The 15,408-nt window shown below is 38.7% G+C and overlaps 1 protein-coding gene across 1 annotated transcript in view; it reads right to left on the bottom strand.

Annotated features, from left to right (window-relative positions):
- The window catches only part of PAK5 (p21 (RAC1) activated kinase 5), a 273,491-nt gene that overhangs the window by 32,313 nt on the left and 225,770 nt on the right, over window positions 1-15,408 (bottom strand). The window contains exon 4 of the mRNA XM_003933206.4: window positions 6,540-7,325. Coding sequence (XP_003933255.1) covers window positions 6,540-7,325 — 786 coding nt within the window. The remainder of the gene's footprint in view (window positions 1-6,539; window positions 7,326-15,408) is intronic.

Here is a 15,408-nt window from a genome sequence, read left to right as displayed (position 1 = left end):
TCTGAAAGGGCTGGACAAGCGACTCATGCCCTCTACAAACAAGCAAAGCCTAGCTATATGAAGCCACAAATAAATCTCAGATGTGCAAGCTCAAACACACAGGTATTCCAGGCTCTTCCTCCACCTCTGAGTTGGCATATCCAACTAACCCCCCACGGTTGTTGCTTCAAACTCTAAGAATGCATCTTCTATTTAACAGCAGTGAGACACAGCAGATTACTCTAACCTGCAATCCATCATCACCTGCAGCGATGTGTAGGGACTCTTTGCCTTTGGGGATTGTTTTTGCCTCCTCAGAATATTGTTCAAATATGTCAGGGCCTCTGGGAGAGATAGGGACGGACAACGCCAGGTTAAATTCATTTTGTTTTTAATTTGGTAATGGGAAAATCCATTCATAATGACCAAAATACAAGTTACTTTGAATAGCAAGAGTATTCATGGGAAGATGTGTCTATTCATATGCAAAGGACACCTAAAGTCTCCATTAGAAGGAACAGACCGTAGAGATAGGGCACTCAGTCTGTCTTTGTATGTTTAAGAGCGTTAACGACCATCCTGTCCCAGCCTATAGGTAAAGAAAACAAATCTAAACATACCCATTATGCCTCTCTCTTTCCCTCTCAGATTTTTGGTGCAGCCCATCAGCTTTCACTAGCACAGTCATTTCACAACCCATCAAGCCCTGAATGGATCTCTGAAAGGAGTTCTGCGGGAATCCTCAGTAGAAAAGAAGTTGCTCTTTTGTTGTTGGAGCCACGGCTGAATCTGGGCATGGCAAGTACCACAAAGAACAGTGAATCATTCAATTACTGATGCAAGAAGACTGGGCCCATTGGTTCAAGTGCTTTTTCTTTCCAAGGAAAGCAAAGTGTTAGCTAAGCAGTGAAAATGCATTGCACTGTTGACCGCAGAAGGAAGTGCTGGAAAATCATGCCATCCTTTCCTTTCCATCTTTTTTTTATTTTTATTTTTATTATTTTTTTTGAGATAGGATCTTACTCTGTTGCCTAGGCTGGAGTGTAATAGTATAATTATAACTCACTTCAACCTCAAACTCCTGGGCTCAAAGGATTGCCTTTGCCTCCCCAGTAGCTAGGGCTACAGGTGTGTGCCACCCTTCCCAGCAAATTTTTAAATCTGTTTTGGAGAGATCTGATCTCAGTATGTTGCCTAGGCTAGTCTTGAAATCCTGGCCTCAAGTGTTCCTCCATGTTGACCTTCCAAAGCACTGAGGTTACAGGCATGAGCCACTGCACCTAGCAGATCCCTCATTCTTCGCTCAGAACTTCTTACTAGGTCATCTGGGGATGTCCTAGGCTGCAGCTGTGATCACTTTTCCTGCCTTATAGAGATGGCAGGGGTGAAGTGAAGGGGTTAATTGAAGATGTTAGTTACCTTCGTTCTTGTTTAGCCTCTGGCTTCCATGCAAGTCTGAGAATTTTGTTTCCATTCTAGAGAGGAGAGTAATCACTGGGGTGGTATTGGGGTCCTCAGGCCAGCTCAGTCTCTGAGTCTTTGCATGGCCCTAAGGCACACAGCAACTCTGTGACTCTGGCCTTCTATGACTCACATTTCTAAAGTGAGAACAGCTGCACTTATAGCCTTCATAGAGTGATAGAATTTGTTCCCGTATTTTGAAAATACGTAAAAGATGGCACAGAGAGAACGTTCCTATGGCTGGTGTTAGCCGATAGGTGATGTGTCTTCTAACCAGAATATTCCTGGGAATAATGGCTAACACTGACTGCTTGCCATGTGCTAACTCCTTTAGGCTTATTAATCTTAGTTAATCCTCAGGACAAGTTCAAAGTAGGTACTGAAATACTTTACAGATGATGAAATTGGAGCACAGAGAAGATCATACAGCTAGTAAGGGGTTGAATCCAGGGAATCTGATTATAGAACTTACATTTTTCTGTAATGGGTAGGAAAATCTGGATTATCTTTTAAAAAATCAGAAAGGCTATCACTTAAGGTTGAATAAATGCATGTGAGTGCCTTAGGGATTTCTGCACCTAATGCTTCCTTTACAGCCCATAGTTCCAACTTTTACCCACGGTTTACACTCTGGGTGACATTAAGGAACTTCTCAAGGATTCCACCCTACCAAGAACAGGAAGAATAAGTAGGATTCCTATGGGCACTGCAAATCTACCTGTTGGTCATCAGCCATTCTTCACCAGCAAGGTGAGGCTGCCTGTAGAATTTGTGTTTGGGCCTGGAGACTTCATGTCCACCTTTCTGCCCTGGATTATCTTCTCTGGAAATGAGAATATTCTGGAACACATAGACTTTGGAGTCAGTGGGGCATAGTTTTGAATCCTGACTCACTTACTTGCCTTTATAAACTTGAGGAAGTCCATAAAGATTTGGAGTCTCAGCTTCCTCAGCTGTAGAGCAGGGGTGATCCTGAATTCTTCGGGAATTGTGAAGACTAAGTTGGGTCATGTTTGCAAAATGCTTTGCATGGTGCCTGGAACATAGTAACCCTCACATCACTGTCACCTTCATCTACATGCTACACATGTAGACTGATGTGTAAACTACTTATATTAATAATTAAGCTGCTGTGATTATTAACTTACTTAACCCTCACACATTATGAGACATGGCCTGTCTTTATCCTTATCTTGTAGATAAAGAAGTGGAGGCACAGTTAAGCAACTTGTTCACCCAGTTACTAAGTGGCAATGTCAAGACTCAAACCAAGGCACTTTATCTTCAAAACCTACACCCTTAATAATTGCCAAAACATGCTTGATAAATGGTAGTTATTCAACAGTTGATCTTAACCGGGCCAAGTTTGCCCTCCTCTTCCTGTAGGACATTTGGCAGTATCTGGGTATATTTTGGTTGTCCTGAGTGTGGGAGAAATACTATGGGCAGCTAGTGGGGGAGAGGCCATGGATGCTGCTAAACATCCCATGATGCACAGGACAGCCTCCCACAATGAAGAATTACTAGGTCCAGAATATTCATAATATCAAGGAGGTGGACCTTGCTACAGAGTGAAAGGGGATGATGCAACTGAATTGGGAAATTAATTGCTAATTAACTGCTAATACAACTTCATTGCTTCAGGTATTAAAAGGAGCTTATAATCAGGCAGGGCGCAGGCTTTGCACCCTCGGAAGCTGCCCCTGTGCTACCGGAAATGCATGCAATGCCTGGTGAAAGGCTTAAGCCCGAAGAGTTGGATCCCTGCTCTGCTGTGGGCACACTGAGCCTCTCAAAACCCCAGTTTCCTCATGTGTACAAAGGGATCAAGAATTCTTGCCTTACAGATCCGTGAGGCTCAACAAAACATGGCATATATTTGGCATCCAGAAAATGCTTAATGAACTTATGGGATTGTTATGCTGGGGGCTTTGTAGTGGCTGCAGCAAGAAACGGATGTGGCAGGACAATACAAAGACACAAGCAGGTGGCTGCCGGATTCCTGGAGAGCACAGGAATGAGCAAAGTCAAATACATGGTGACAATTTCTCCAGCTAGCTTCCTTCCCTGACAGGCACATTTGTCTGCAGGCGAGGGTGGAAAGCATTCTGTCTCTATATCTGGTAGTTTTTATAATTTTGTGGTGGGAATGGGGATATTTGGTTTTTGCTTGGCTTTGTTTCCCGCCCTCCCAACCCCAGGGTTTCATCTGCTCAGCTCCAGCAAAAAACAATTAAATGTAGGGAGTGGAGGCCGGCATCAACAGACCCATAACATTCTTGATTCCTGTCATGCTAACAGGGAAATTAAGTAGGTGGATAACACTGAAGGAGTTTTTCTTCTGTAGGCTAACATTAATCATTTTTTCTCTAGGACAAAATGTAAAACTGTGTGTCAAACACACACACACACATGTGCATATACACACATATACTGACCCTTTTCATTTCTGCTCCATCTGAAGACCTACACAAGTTTTGTGCTTCTTTTTATTACTGGAGATGAGAACATCACTTAGCCTCCTCTAGGATTCTCTGCAAAGCAAGGCCGACTCATGTGAGTCATGACCGCTATTTCTTCCCTCAGCTGGAAATCGAAATGTGACTCGTACACTCTAAGAGTACAGTTCTAAAGACACAGGCACCTCGGTCTTTATATTTTTAAAAACATTAGTTAGAAACATTATATTTTAAATCAAGTAAATGTTTTAATTACTAACCTGTGTCCCACCTCCTACCCTCCCACAAAACACAAAACCTGCTGATGAATCTCTCACGAGTTTCCTGTGAATCAAGGAGCAGCAGCTTGCTTCTTTGCACTCATGATTATAAGGGCTGAACACCGTTTGCAGAAGTTCCTGTGAGTGAACACACTGTAATTTTACTTTTTATTTATTTGTTTTTGGTGAGGCACAGTAGTTTGTGCGTTGTTTCTGGGCTGGCGGAGCCAGATTTCAGGGCAGATCTACTTTGTCTTCTATTTGGAAGTCTGCAGGATAGGGGGAGCCTGCAGGGAATTAAAAGCAAATTACTATTCCCTCCCTCCTTCTTCTTCCACTTAGACTAAAGTTCTCGTGGCCACTGGGACTTCTCATGGGTTTTCTTGGCAAATGCAGTTGAATTCCCGAAATAACATCTGCCCAAATAATAGGAAACTATTGAGCAGTGAGAAACACCAGACTTGAGTTCTTGTCCTTGTTTTGCAACCAACTAACTACAAAACTGTAAGTGTACCATATGGCTCTCTGACCCTCAGTTTCCCCTTCTGGGAAATGAGTGTGCAGGATTGCTGGTGAAATCCCAAAAGCCCATGCTATATGAAAATGTGGACCCAGGGATATCAGTTCATCCGTTTTTTTTTTTGTTTGTTTGTTTGTTTGTTTTTTAAATCAAGAGAGTTCCTGGGTGTTGGAAATGAATATTGGGTGGGCTACAAATGTTCATAGGCCGAATAAAGCTCCAGGGCTGAATGCAGCATCATCTGGGTGATGTTTTCTCTGTGACCATGACCCCAAACAGCTCCCTAATACAACTGTGCAAACAAGCCACACACACAAAATCTTGGAGGAAAAAATGAACCACCAATGTTCAAAGCCTGAGGATGTAACTCAATTCAGCTATAGAACACATTAGCTTATTTCATATCACTCACAGAAATGCACAAGTGATATATGCACAAGAAGTGGAATAAGCTATCTCATGTATCATGAGACATGAGTATGACTCCAAGCAGATTTTGCCTGTGGTTAATTAGACGTCTTTCCAACAATCATCCTGGCAAGAACATAGGAAGAGAAAGCAGTCATGATACCCTGAGTGTGGATGTTCAAATACATTAACACCACAAGATAAAAAAACACTGTCACTATGTGAATTTTAACTGGAGGAACATATCTCAGGCCTTTATTTATCAAGATTTGTTTTTAATTTTATATCTTGAGAACTAAGGTGACAGCTCTTTTGTTTCCTCTGAAGAATGAAGTAACTTCAACAATACACTTAAATGGCTCCTCTTCAACATCTTGGATGAAGTTTATGAGAAATAAGAAGCAAAGGAAAAATATCAACTATCTATAATCAATAAAGCAGGTGAATGCAGGCAAGCTTGCCTTCCAGAGTTTTCTGTGCTGCCTACCAAACTGTTGAGTGTTTGGTATAAATAACGTACATGACTACCCTGTGAGAAGTCATGTTTCTCTCACCTGCTTCAAGACCTCTATGTAATCCACCTTCCATTTTCACTTTCGCTGGATAGGTAAGGTAGCAAAAACATTTCTAAATGACAGGTAAAAATAAATCACTTGCACATTCTCAAAAGTATTTTCCAGGCCTTTAGATCTTCAGACCCATAGATCTTTGTGCTTTTAAGTTCACTCACTTTTCCACCAGTGATTCCCAAACCTTAGGATATCATGGACCAGTCAAACTTCAAAGCACACTTGGAGCTCCTAACATTTAAACAAAATTTAAAAGAGGAATTACAATAAAACAAAGTAAAAAGGAGACCAAAATGGTCCAGCAGTCGAGCAACTATCTGCTTTCCCCAAATTTCATACAAAAAACAATATTTCAAATCAAAAATAATAGAAAGCACATTCTCTTAAAATGAAGTATCATCCCCTGAGTTGAATTAAAACAAGCTTTATTTAAAAACTACCATGTGATCCTGATTTTTCTTCCTTTTTAGCAGGTCCATGCAAACTTTGTCAGAATGTAGGAACCACTGTACGACTCGATCTAATGTACTAGGATTGTATATGACTGATCCACTCCTTAACAGGGAACTTACTGAAATACAATCACATAACATTTATCATTCATATATCAGAATACCTTTCAAGTAAAAAAGCTTCTTTGCCTTTTAATGAGAAACCATGTAGGAGAGCCCAAAAGAGATTTTGATTTTAATGAATACATGTGCCTCATCCCACACCTCCTGCCCTGGTACCTCACAGGTGGAGATAAGGTAGGGTTTTGATATTAATTTTCCCTTAAAAGGCAAACAAGTACTCTGCAATCTGATCGTTTAAGAAGGCTGTGCCAGCACCATCCTTGTGGAGGTTTTTGCATGCCTGAGGGAAAGGAGGCAGCGAACCTTACCTTTGGAATGCACATTGTGGGCTCGGACAAGCGAGGGTAGGTGTAGGAGCTGTAGGAGTGTCCTTGGGGATGGGTTTTAAATGCACTTGCTCCAAATGGCATCATCGGTTCCTGGAGCCCCGAGCCTGACCTGGACCTCTGCCGCATGGTGGGCTGAGGGCTCGTCTGATTCAGGTAGGATGACTTTGGCCTCCTGTCATAGTCATCCAGGCTGGGTCCCCATTCACTTTCACTGTAGGCCAGGCTCTCCTTGGAGCACCCGCTGGTCCCTGCAGTTCTAGAAGGTGTGAATTGGAATGAATAATCCAGATGGGAGCTACTTGAGGCTCTCTGATACTCCCACTTGAGGTCACTATACTCACTTGGTTTGCTCAGTGAGTCCAAATGTGAGTGATAATCTGCAGAAAATCTGGCAAAATCAGATTTAAAAGGCTTCATCTCAGAATAGTAGGCCTCCCCATGCTTCATTTTCATTACATGCCCATTTTGCTTGGCTGCATGGCTGCCTCTATAATACGGATCCAGATCGTCTCCATAGAGACTCTTCTCTCTGTACTTTTCAGTTGTGTAGTCAGCAGTAGTATCGGATTCGCTGGAATACTGAGAGAAGGTGATGAAGCCATTTTCTTCCACGTGGCCTGGACCGTGGCTGGAGGCTCCCTGATCTGGGGTGGGTGGGCTTTCTTTCCTTAGAGAGTTTGAGCGAGTCACCGAGATGTTGTCGAAATCCTCTAGCAGGCCATTGATGGAGGTTTCCTTGCAGGGTTTGTTTCCTCTAACGATTGTCTGGGAATAATAAAGGGAATATTGTTTAAAGAAAATATTTCGTGCCTTTAAATTGCTGGAGGCATCCCACCCGACTCCATCCAAATTAAACTGCAAAAGAAAAAGACCCAGGAACACTTAATAAAAAACTATAAAGAAAAAAATTGATTGACTTCAGTGGTGAAGTAAATCAAATTGCAATTTTTTCTTACCTATCTTCATAGAGACATCAATTAACCATCAAGAAGCCAAGTAGGAGACTACATAGGCTATCACTGTCTTATTTACCAGTTTATAGGCAAATCCCTTTACCCTAGTTCTTCTACCTAAATAATAGGCTCTAACCACCTAACGATGAACTGATAAGTATAATTTAACACTCTATAACTGTTTGGCAATAAAAACTGAGATTGATTACTTTTTTATATTCATTATTCAGATGATTTTCAAAACCAGAAGGCATTGTCACCGAATTATTAATATAACTAGAAATGGGTGTACATTTTTTACCCTTATACGGAAGACACATAATAACTGAGGTTATGAAATTTTGTAGATGAGGAAGGCACTTCCTGAAACTGTAATTAGGAAACAGCTTGAAGATTATTTGTGTGATTTATGACCAAATGTGATATTCTTATTAAGTATATGACTATACTACTTGCTTGCTATGGCCACATTTGTGGGTATCATCACCACCAAATTTTGGAGGGCTTAGTAATGATGGTTGCACCTGGATCTTAGTGAGACAAATTGTTCCCTTTAAACCTAAATAACATCAGAATACCAAGAACTGAAAGACATCACAAACCACTTATAAAGCCCATCAGCCGTGCCTTGACAATGACAAGATTTGCAGTGGATAAAAGAATAAAGAATAATGTTGTGACTTCAGACTTCCAGGATTTTAAGAGAAAGATACCTTTGAGCAAGTAGCAGGGAGTTCAAAACCATCTTGGATGGTACAATAGAAGATTTCAAACTGGAGGAGGAAGTCAAAATTGTCCTAAAGCTGATGTTTTATAGATCTATCCATGGTGAAACACAGGCTTTCTTTCTTTTCTCTCAAACAGTCCTGGACTAATACTTTGGTTCTATACCCTTTCCTTTCAAATATATATATTTTTATTTTAGAATGATTAACAGAGAAGTTGCAAAGAGAATACAGAGTTCTCATAGACTTCTCAGTCTCCTCTTCTGTTAACATCTTGTATTGCTTTTGAGGAAACTCCATGTTCCTGCAGATTTTATTAATTTTCTTCTAGGGTTCCAGAGTTCCATCCAGGATAACTTGTTACATTTATTTGTTACATCTTCCAAGTTTCCTCTGGTCTGTGACAGTTTCTCGGGCTTTCTTTAGCTTTTATTTTTTGATGACCTTGACAGTTTTGAGGAGTATTAGTCAGGTATTTTGGAGAACGTTCCTCAATTGGGTTTTTCTGATGTTTTTCCCACAGTTAAACAGAGGTTATTTGGTTTGAGGAGGAAGACCAGAGAGTAAAGTCACAATTTCATGCCATGATGTTCAGGGTACATATCATCGACACAACAATCATGACGATGTTAGCCCTGATTATCTTGGTGAGGTAGTACTTGCCGGATTTCTTATACACAGAGTCACATTCCCCTCCCCTTACTTTCCATATATTGTATTCTTTAGGAGCAAGTCAGTAAGTGTAGCCTCTACTCAAGGGGCAGGGATTTAAGCCCTAGCTTCTAGTGTGTGTGTGTGTGTGTGTGTGTGTGTGTGTGTGTGTGCACGTGCACACGCATTGGGGGTGGTATCTATATAAAGTTGTTGGAATTCTTCTGCACAGGAGACTTGCTTATTTGCTCCCATTTACCTATTTATTCAATTATTTATTTATATATAAGGATGAATGGACTCATGGTTATTTATTTTATACTTTGGATTATAACCCAACACTATGTTATTTGCTTTGCTGCTCAAATGGTTACAGCTGTTTTCACTGAGAGTTCTCTCCAGCTGGCTGCTGTGTCCCTTTAACAATACCTCTTCCTTTTATTTTTTGAGAACTTCTTTATTTTCTGTCACTACAAGAAGCTCCAGGTTTATCTTGCATTTTCGTCATCCCTTCCCCCCCAAATCAGGCATTTCTCCAAGGAGCCCTAATGGTCTGACCAATGAAGATTTGGTTCTGGGTACACTCATTGCTACTGAGTGTCATTGCCAGGTATCAGCAAACAGAGCTCCTTTAATAATGTTTGTAGCCTAACTCATGAATACACCCACACACCTATAATTATATCCATCCATCTGTACCTATGTTAACCTAAACATAAATCCATATTAAAGTCTCTGAATCTAATCAAGTATCACATAGGGAATGCTCTGTTGGAGCCTCCCTTAGAGAAAGAAAGAATCATGTATATAACCTGGGACCTTTCCTTAGAGGAACAACACCCATGCTAGCCTCACAGATTAACTTGGGAGAAATAATACCTGTGAACAGGGGATGATGAGCAGCCTTAGCAGAGGAAAGGATGAAACAGCTATAAGTCAGCCTTAAAAATATCATTTCTATTTCAGCAGTTTTCTATTTCATTTCAGTTGTATTTTTCCTGTTTACTACTTTTTTTTTTTTTTTTTTTTTTTTTTTTTGAGATAGAGTCTCGCTCTGTCTCCCAGGCTGGAGTGCAGTGGTGCAATCCTGGCTCAATGCTAGGTTCTCTTTCTATGGTGCACTTTAGACACTTTTGAGCTAAACAAAATAGTACCAGTCAGCAATGCAATGCTGGTGTGTGATGTCACAACCCAGCAAATTGGTCATTGGCCATTCCGTTGCATATTTCTACTGTGCTCCACTCTCAGCAATTAGTTGCTGAATGTACAGAATATGGATAATTCTAGATTCCAATTTCAATTTCAGTACATGCTTGCTATATGATTTAACTTCATTCTTTATTTCATCACCTGTCCTCTTAATTGTAATAGGGAAACTATCACTTGATGGTATTTCATGATCCCCTTTCCCCTAGAATTATAGATGCAGATGGAAGGAGGGGCTACAAAACAGTTTTAAAACATTCTAATGCCCTCATCAAACACAGTGCTTTCTGTAGACAGAAATGTGTAAATATGATATGCATTCAGAATGTTTAGGCACATTCATCATTGAATGCTAAGTAAAGCATGAAGATTATTTCAAAAATGATCAGAGAAGAACAAGCTAAAACTCTAGGGAAAGTTTCTGGAAGAAGAGAACTATGAACCACATCTAGGAAAAAGCAATAGATGTAACTAGATGGAGGGAAGAAAGACATAATCACCAGCTCATCATTTACTGGACAACTGAAGCTCAGAGATTATCCGTATGCCTTAAGATGCTACCATCTTTGGGGTCAGGATGGCAATTGTGAATACAGAAGAAAAGACTCTATGCTCATATCAAATTGGTATCCCAATCATTTGTTTGAAATTTATGTGCAGGAAACCTATTAGTTCATCTTAGGCAAATTAACAAATGGTTGTGATGGGGAATAGACTGCTAGTCTTGGAAATTCACTACAAGGACACAGATAATTTAGAAGGAAAACCATCCTTTCTTGTGTGATTCCTTTGAGATAAGAACATTATTAAATACCAACTTTAGAAGTTCTGGGTCCTTTAAGTCTCCCTACTTTTATACTAAAACCCTTCCAATTTCATTAATGAGTTAATTGGATAGACTTTAAACTAACACTTCACTTTTGGGAAATACTGAAATAATGAAATTTACATGTCAAAAAGAGGCATCTATCTATCCTAAAATGGATAAAAAAGAGAACTATTGTAGCTATGTGTCTAGGTCTATATATCTATCTAAAAATATTTTTAAATGACTAAGAATAACATAATGAAGATCTATTAAATAGAGTATTTTTCTGTCATAAATTGTGCTATAATATCTTACATTTAGAAAATTAATAAACAAAAGGAATAAACAGCAATTTTGTAGGGATTTTTGTCTCCCGAATATGTTCATTAAGATTTCAATGGGAGATTAGAGGGTCACTATTTCATCATGCAAATTTATGTGTCGGCTCGAACTGGGAACCTGCTGTTTCTGTGCACTTGTCCCCACATATCCAGAGAAGTGTGTTCAGTTTACATGCAAATTTATAGTGGTAAACTCGACAAATAGAATCCTATATGTTTGTTAATACAGAAGGAGAAATGTTAATATTACTATGAGCTAAATGCTATTTAGAAGAAAAGATAGACTACCAGTTGAATAAGAAACGTTATTTTAAAATGTAGTAGTATTTACTGTATTTATTTTGGATTTTAGGCTTATAGAAATTATAAGATACCTAACACTGGGGATTATCCAACCTTTGTAAGTCACTGTCTCTTAATCCATAAAACATCAAGATTAATCCTTACCTAACAGGTAAGGATGTGACAATTTAATGTGATGATTTAATACAGTAATATGTGTAAAAAAGTTGGCATGATTCCTGACATATACAAAGTACTAATAAATGCTACTTACTTAACTATTTTGGGGGGTAAATTTTACTTTTAAATTTGGTTGGTAATAAATTAAGAAGGAAGGATGCTACAAACAGCTAGAATAAATAAATCTAGCTTTACATGGTGGGAAAAAAGGAATAATTTTTGTAGGACACTTTAAAGTACTATTTGTAACTTTAGATACAAAACACAAATTTCTTGAATTTAAACATATGTATCTCAAATTAATTACAATTTTTACATAAATACTCCTCCCGAAATCTAAAAAGCGGGATACTTTCAAATGAATAATCAGCATTCTATATTTTTCTTAAAAATGAAATGATGAGTCAGAAAACTAATCATATTGGACTTTCAATATTTAAATGGAAAGGCAGGTATAGAAGAGAAAACTTGATGAAAATATAGTGAAATTTTGATAGCGGCTATCATCTCAGGGTGGAAAGACTAAGAGTGATTTATATTTTAGTCCAGTGCTTCTTAAACTTTAATGTGCACATAAATCACCCAAGCATCTTGTTAAAGGGAGACTCTGATTCAATAGGTCTGGGTAGGGCCTGGGATGCTAGAGTTCCAAAAAGCTCTCAGGTGATGAGTATGATGCTGGTCTGAGGGTTACATTGTGTATACAAAGGAGTTAGTGCATTTTCTAGATCTTCTACAATCAGGGTTATCTTTACAATAAAATAGAGTGAGATATGCTTTTCTGTATAAGAAAAATCAGCATTATATTTATATACATACATATAGTATTAAATATGCATTTTATTAGCTATGTATAATATGGTATTAAATGTATGTATTGTGTTCTATGCATATATACATAGTGCAAAGTATATTTACATTATATATACACATATCGTATTAAAATTATTTGATGTTATAGTTGGCTGTTGGGAACTACATGTTCATTTTTCCATTCCCTGTGAAGGTGAAACATTTCTCCAGCTTAACTAAAAATGATGACATTCATGTATTTCACCATTTTGGTACACTGGCTTCTTTAGCATCATGTTCTTACTATAAGGCTATAAGCCTTAGAGTTATTGAGGAACAAAATCTGAACACTACAAAAAATATGGTGTGGTTACAAACAATGAAAAGAATATTAATCAACCAATAGTAAAAAAATGAAAGCAGAACCAAGAGACCAACCAACCAAAAAAAAGGGCAAAGAAACTAAAGCATGTCCTAAGACAGTCTTTTCTTGGATTTAGTTTTCACGTTTAATACTTGAAAATGTTTGTTGATTGTGTAAATGTATCACTCTTTAAATAAAGCACACACCCTTCTGTTTCAGTGAAAACGATTAACTTAGTGTTAATAAGCAGGGGCTTACAAAATGTAAATGCTTGTTAAAAACAAATTTTGCCCAACCCAAAAAAGGAAAAGGAAAGAAGACCAGTTAAATCAGAACCAAGGCAAAATTTGTTTTGCTGATACAGGTTTCACTTTATGGAATCTTAAGTGGCAAAGCAGTAATAACGAAAATCCAAACATGCAGAATTTTCCAACACAGTTTAACCAGGCTTCCAAATAGAAGAACAACTAGTTATAATTGTCTGCTTCTAGTGTTCATTAAAGCAAAATTGTGCACCTTTATGGAGATTAATAATACAATAACTGCAAGAGGATTGGTGAACTTTATGCCATGGAACCTCCAGGCATTAGAAATCAATGCAACCCAATCTATTTGAGTTTGAAGCCATGGTGCTTATTGTCTTTCCATTGTATCCAGGACCAGCTCAGCATCTGTTCAGGCTCCCAGTGACAGTGGCCATATTTCATAGTGCTCCTTCCTCGGGCTGTTGGCTGGTGATAAGCTATAATGGATCTGTCTGTGAAAACAGCTGTCTCCCCTTGTTCCCCGAGAAGAGATGAAAAAGTGCCTCTGCTCTCATAGACTGTATTAACCTTGACAATAATGAAGTGTGTAATTAACAGCTTTGCCCTAATAGGACCCCGCATCTCTTTTTCAAAAACAGTATCTTCTGTGTGCCTCAAATATGTGCTTCATTTTGTCTTTTGGGTAAATATAGCTCAGGAGGTTAATAAGCTGAATAGTTCCATGACTGAAGTATGAACCAAGATCCTCTCAGAACGTGTGTACTTTTAAACTGTCTATCCACATTCTTACCCTGTTTGTAAAGAACCAGTTTCCTTGTTTTTATTAAGGCAAGTAGGTAGAAACATCAGGAAACACAGTCGCAACAAACAGATTTGATCTACTGAGATCCTGACAGGAAGAAATGGTAACTCTTCTTTGGATTTTGTAGTATCATTATATATTTTCAATAAATATTTTCATTTGATATTATTAATACATATTTTACCTTTTTTTTTTTCAGTTCTCTACATATACCTTTTATTTAGTAACAACAGTGGGTGGGGGCTAATTGGGTAAATATTTGAGAATTCCCATATCCCTGGAAAATAAGAGAATTCAGGCAACATATTTCAGAATTGAGGTAGTGGCAAGAGTTTCTAATCAGAAAATCCTTTAACAAATTATGTAATAATCTTAATCACATGGGATCCAAATAAGCCTATTTCTGGGGTTTTGTTTGTTTGTTTGTTTGTTGTTCTTTTAGATGGAATTTCACTCTTGTTGACCAGGCTGGAGTGCAATGGTGCAATCTCTGCTTACTGCAACCTCTGCCTCCCAGGTTCAAGTGATTCTCCTGCCTCAGCCCCCCAAGTAGCTGGGATTACAGACATTCACCACCATGCCCAGCTAGTTTTGTATTTTCAGTAGAGGTGGGGTTTAACCATGTTGGCCAGGCTGGTCTCAGCAAATTTAGGTTACTCATAAAGGTAAAGTATCTGTCTCTTCCTATTCCAAGACTTTAAAACATTTTGTCTTTAAAAATCAAGGTATTTTAATATATTACAATTTTTTTTTTTTTTTTTTTTTTTTTGCAGACAAGGTCTTGCTTTGTCATCCAGGCTGGAGTATAGTGGTGCAATCATAGCTCACTATAACTTCAGATTCCTGGGCTCAAGTTATTCTGGGTAGCTAGGAATACAGGCATGTGCCAAAATGCCCGGTTAATGAAAAAAAAGAAAACATTTTGTAGAGAGAAGGTCTCATTATGTTGCCCAGGGTGGTATCAAACTCCTGGCCTCAAGTGATCTCACGCTACAGCCTCCTGAAGTGCTGGGATTATAGATATGAGCCACCAGGCCAAGAATTGTTTTTAATGTGCTACTAGGAAATGGAAAATTAAATACGTGGTTTGCATTTGTGGTTTGCATTTTATTTGTGTTGAGCAGAATTGATCTAGAACAGAAGTCAGCAAACTATGGCTCATGGGCCAAATCTGGCTGTCTGGCTGTTTTTGTAAATATTACATATAGTGAACGTATGGCTGGATTTTTGCACCACAATGGTAGGGCTGATCTGCAAGAGAGACCACATGACCTACAAAAATACTTACTATCAGGCCCTTTACAGAAAAAGTTTGCTGAACCCTGATCTAGATACACAGTTCTCATTTTTGGAGGAAAAACTCTCCTAGTATTTGATTCATGGACTGTGCCAACAAAATAAGTAAGCCTCCCCAAAAGTTGAATGTGCTTTATTAGAGGGAGGGAGTCATATGGAACCACAAGACATGAAACACAGTT

Source organism: Saimiri boliviensis, chromosome 9, assembly GCF_048565385.1.
Source record: "Saimiri boliviensis isolate mSaiBol1 chromosome 9, mSaiBol1.pri, whole genome shotgun sequence".
NCBI classification, from domain to species: Eukaryota; Metazoa; Chordata; class Mammalia; order Primates; family Cebidae; genus Saimiri; species Saimiri boliviensis.
Note: the sequence above shows the minus strand (reverse complement) of the source record. Positions and strands in the feature narration are given on the sequence as shown.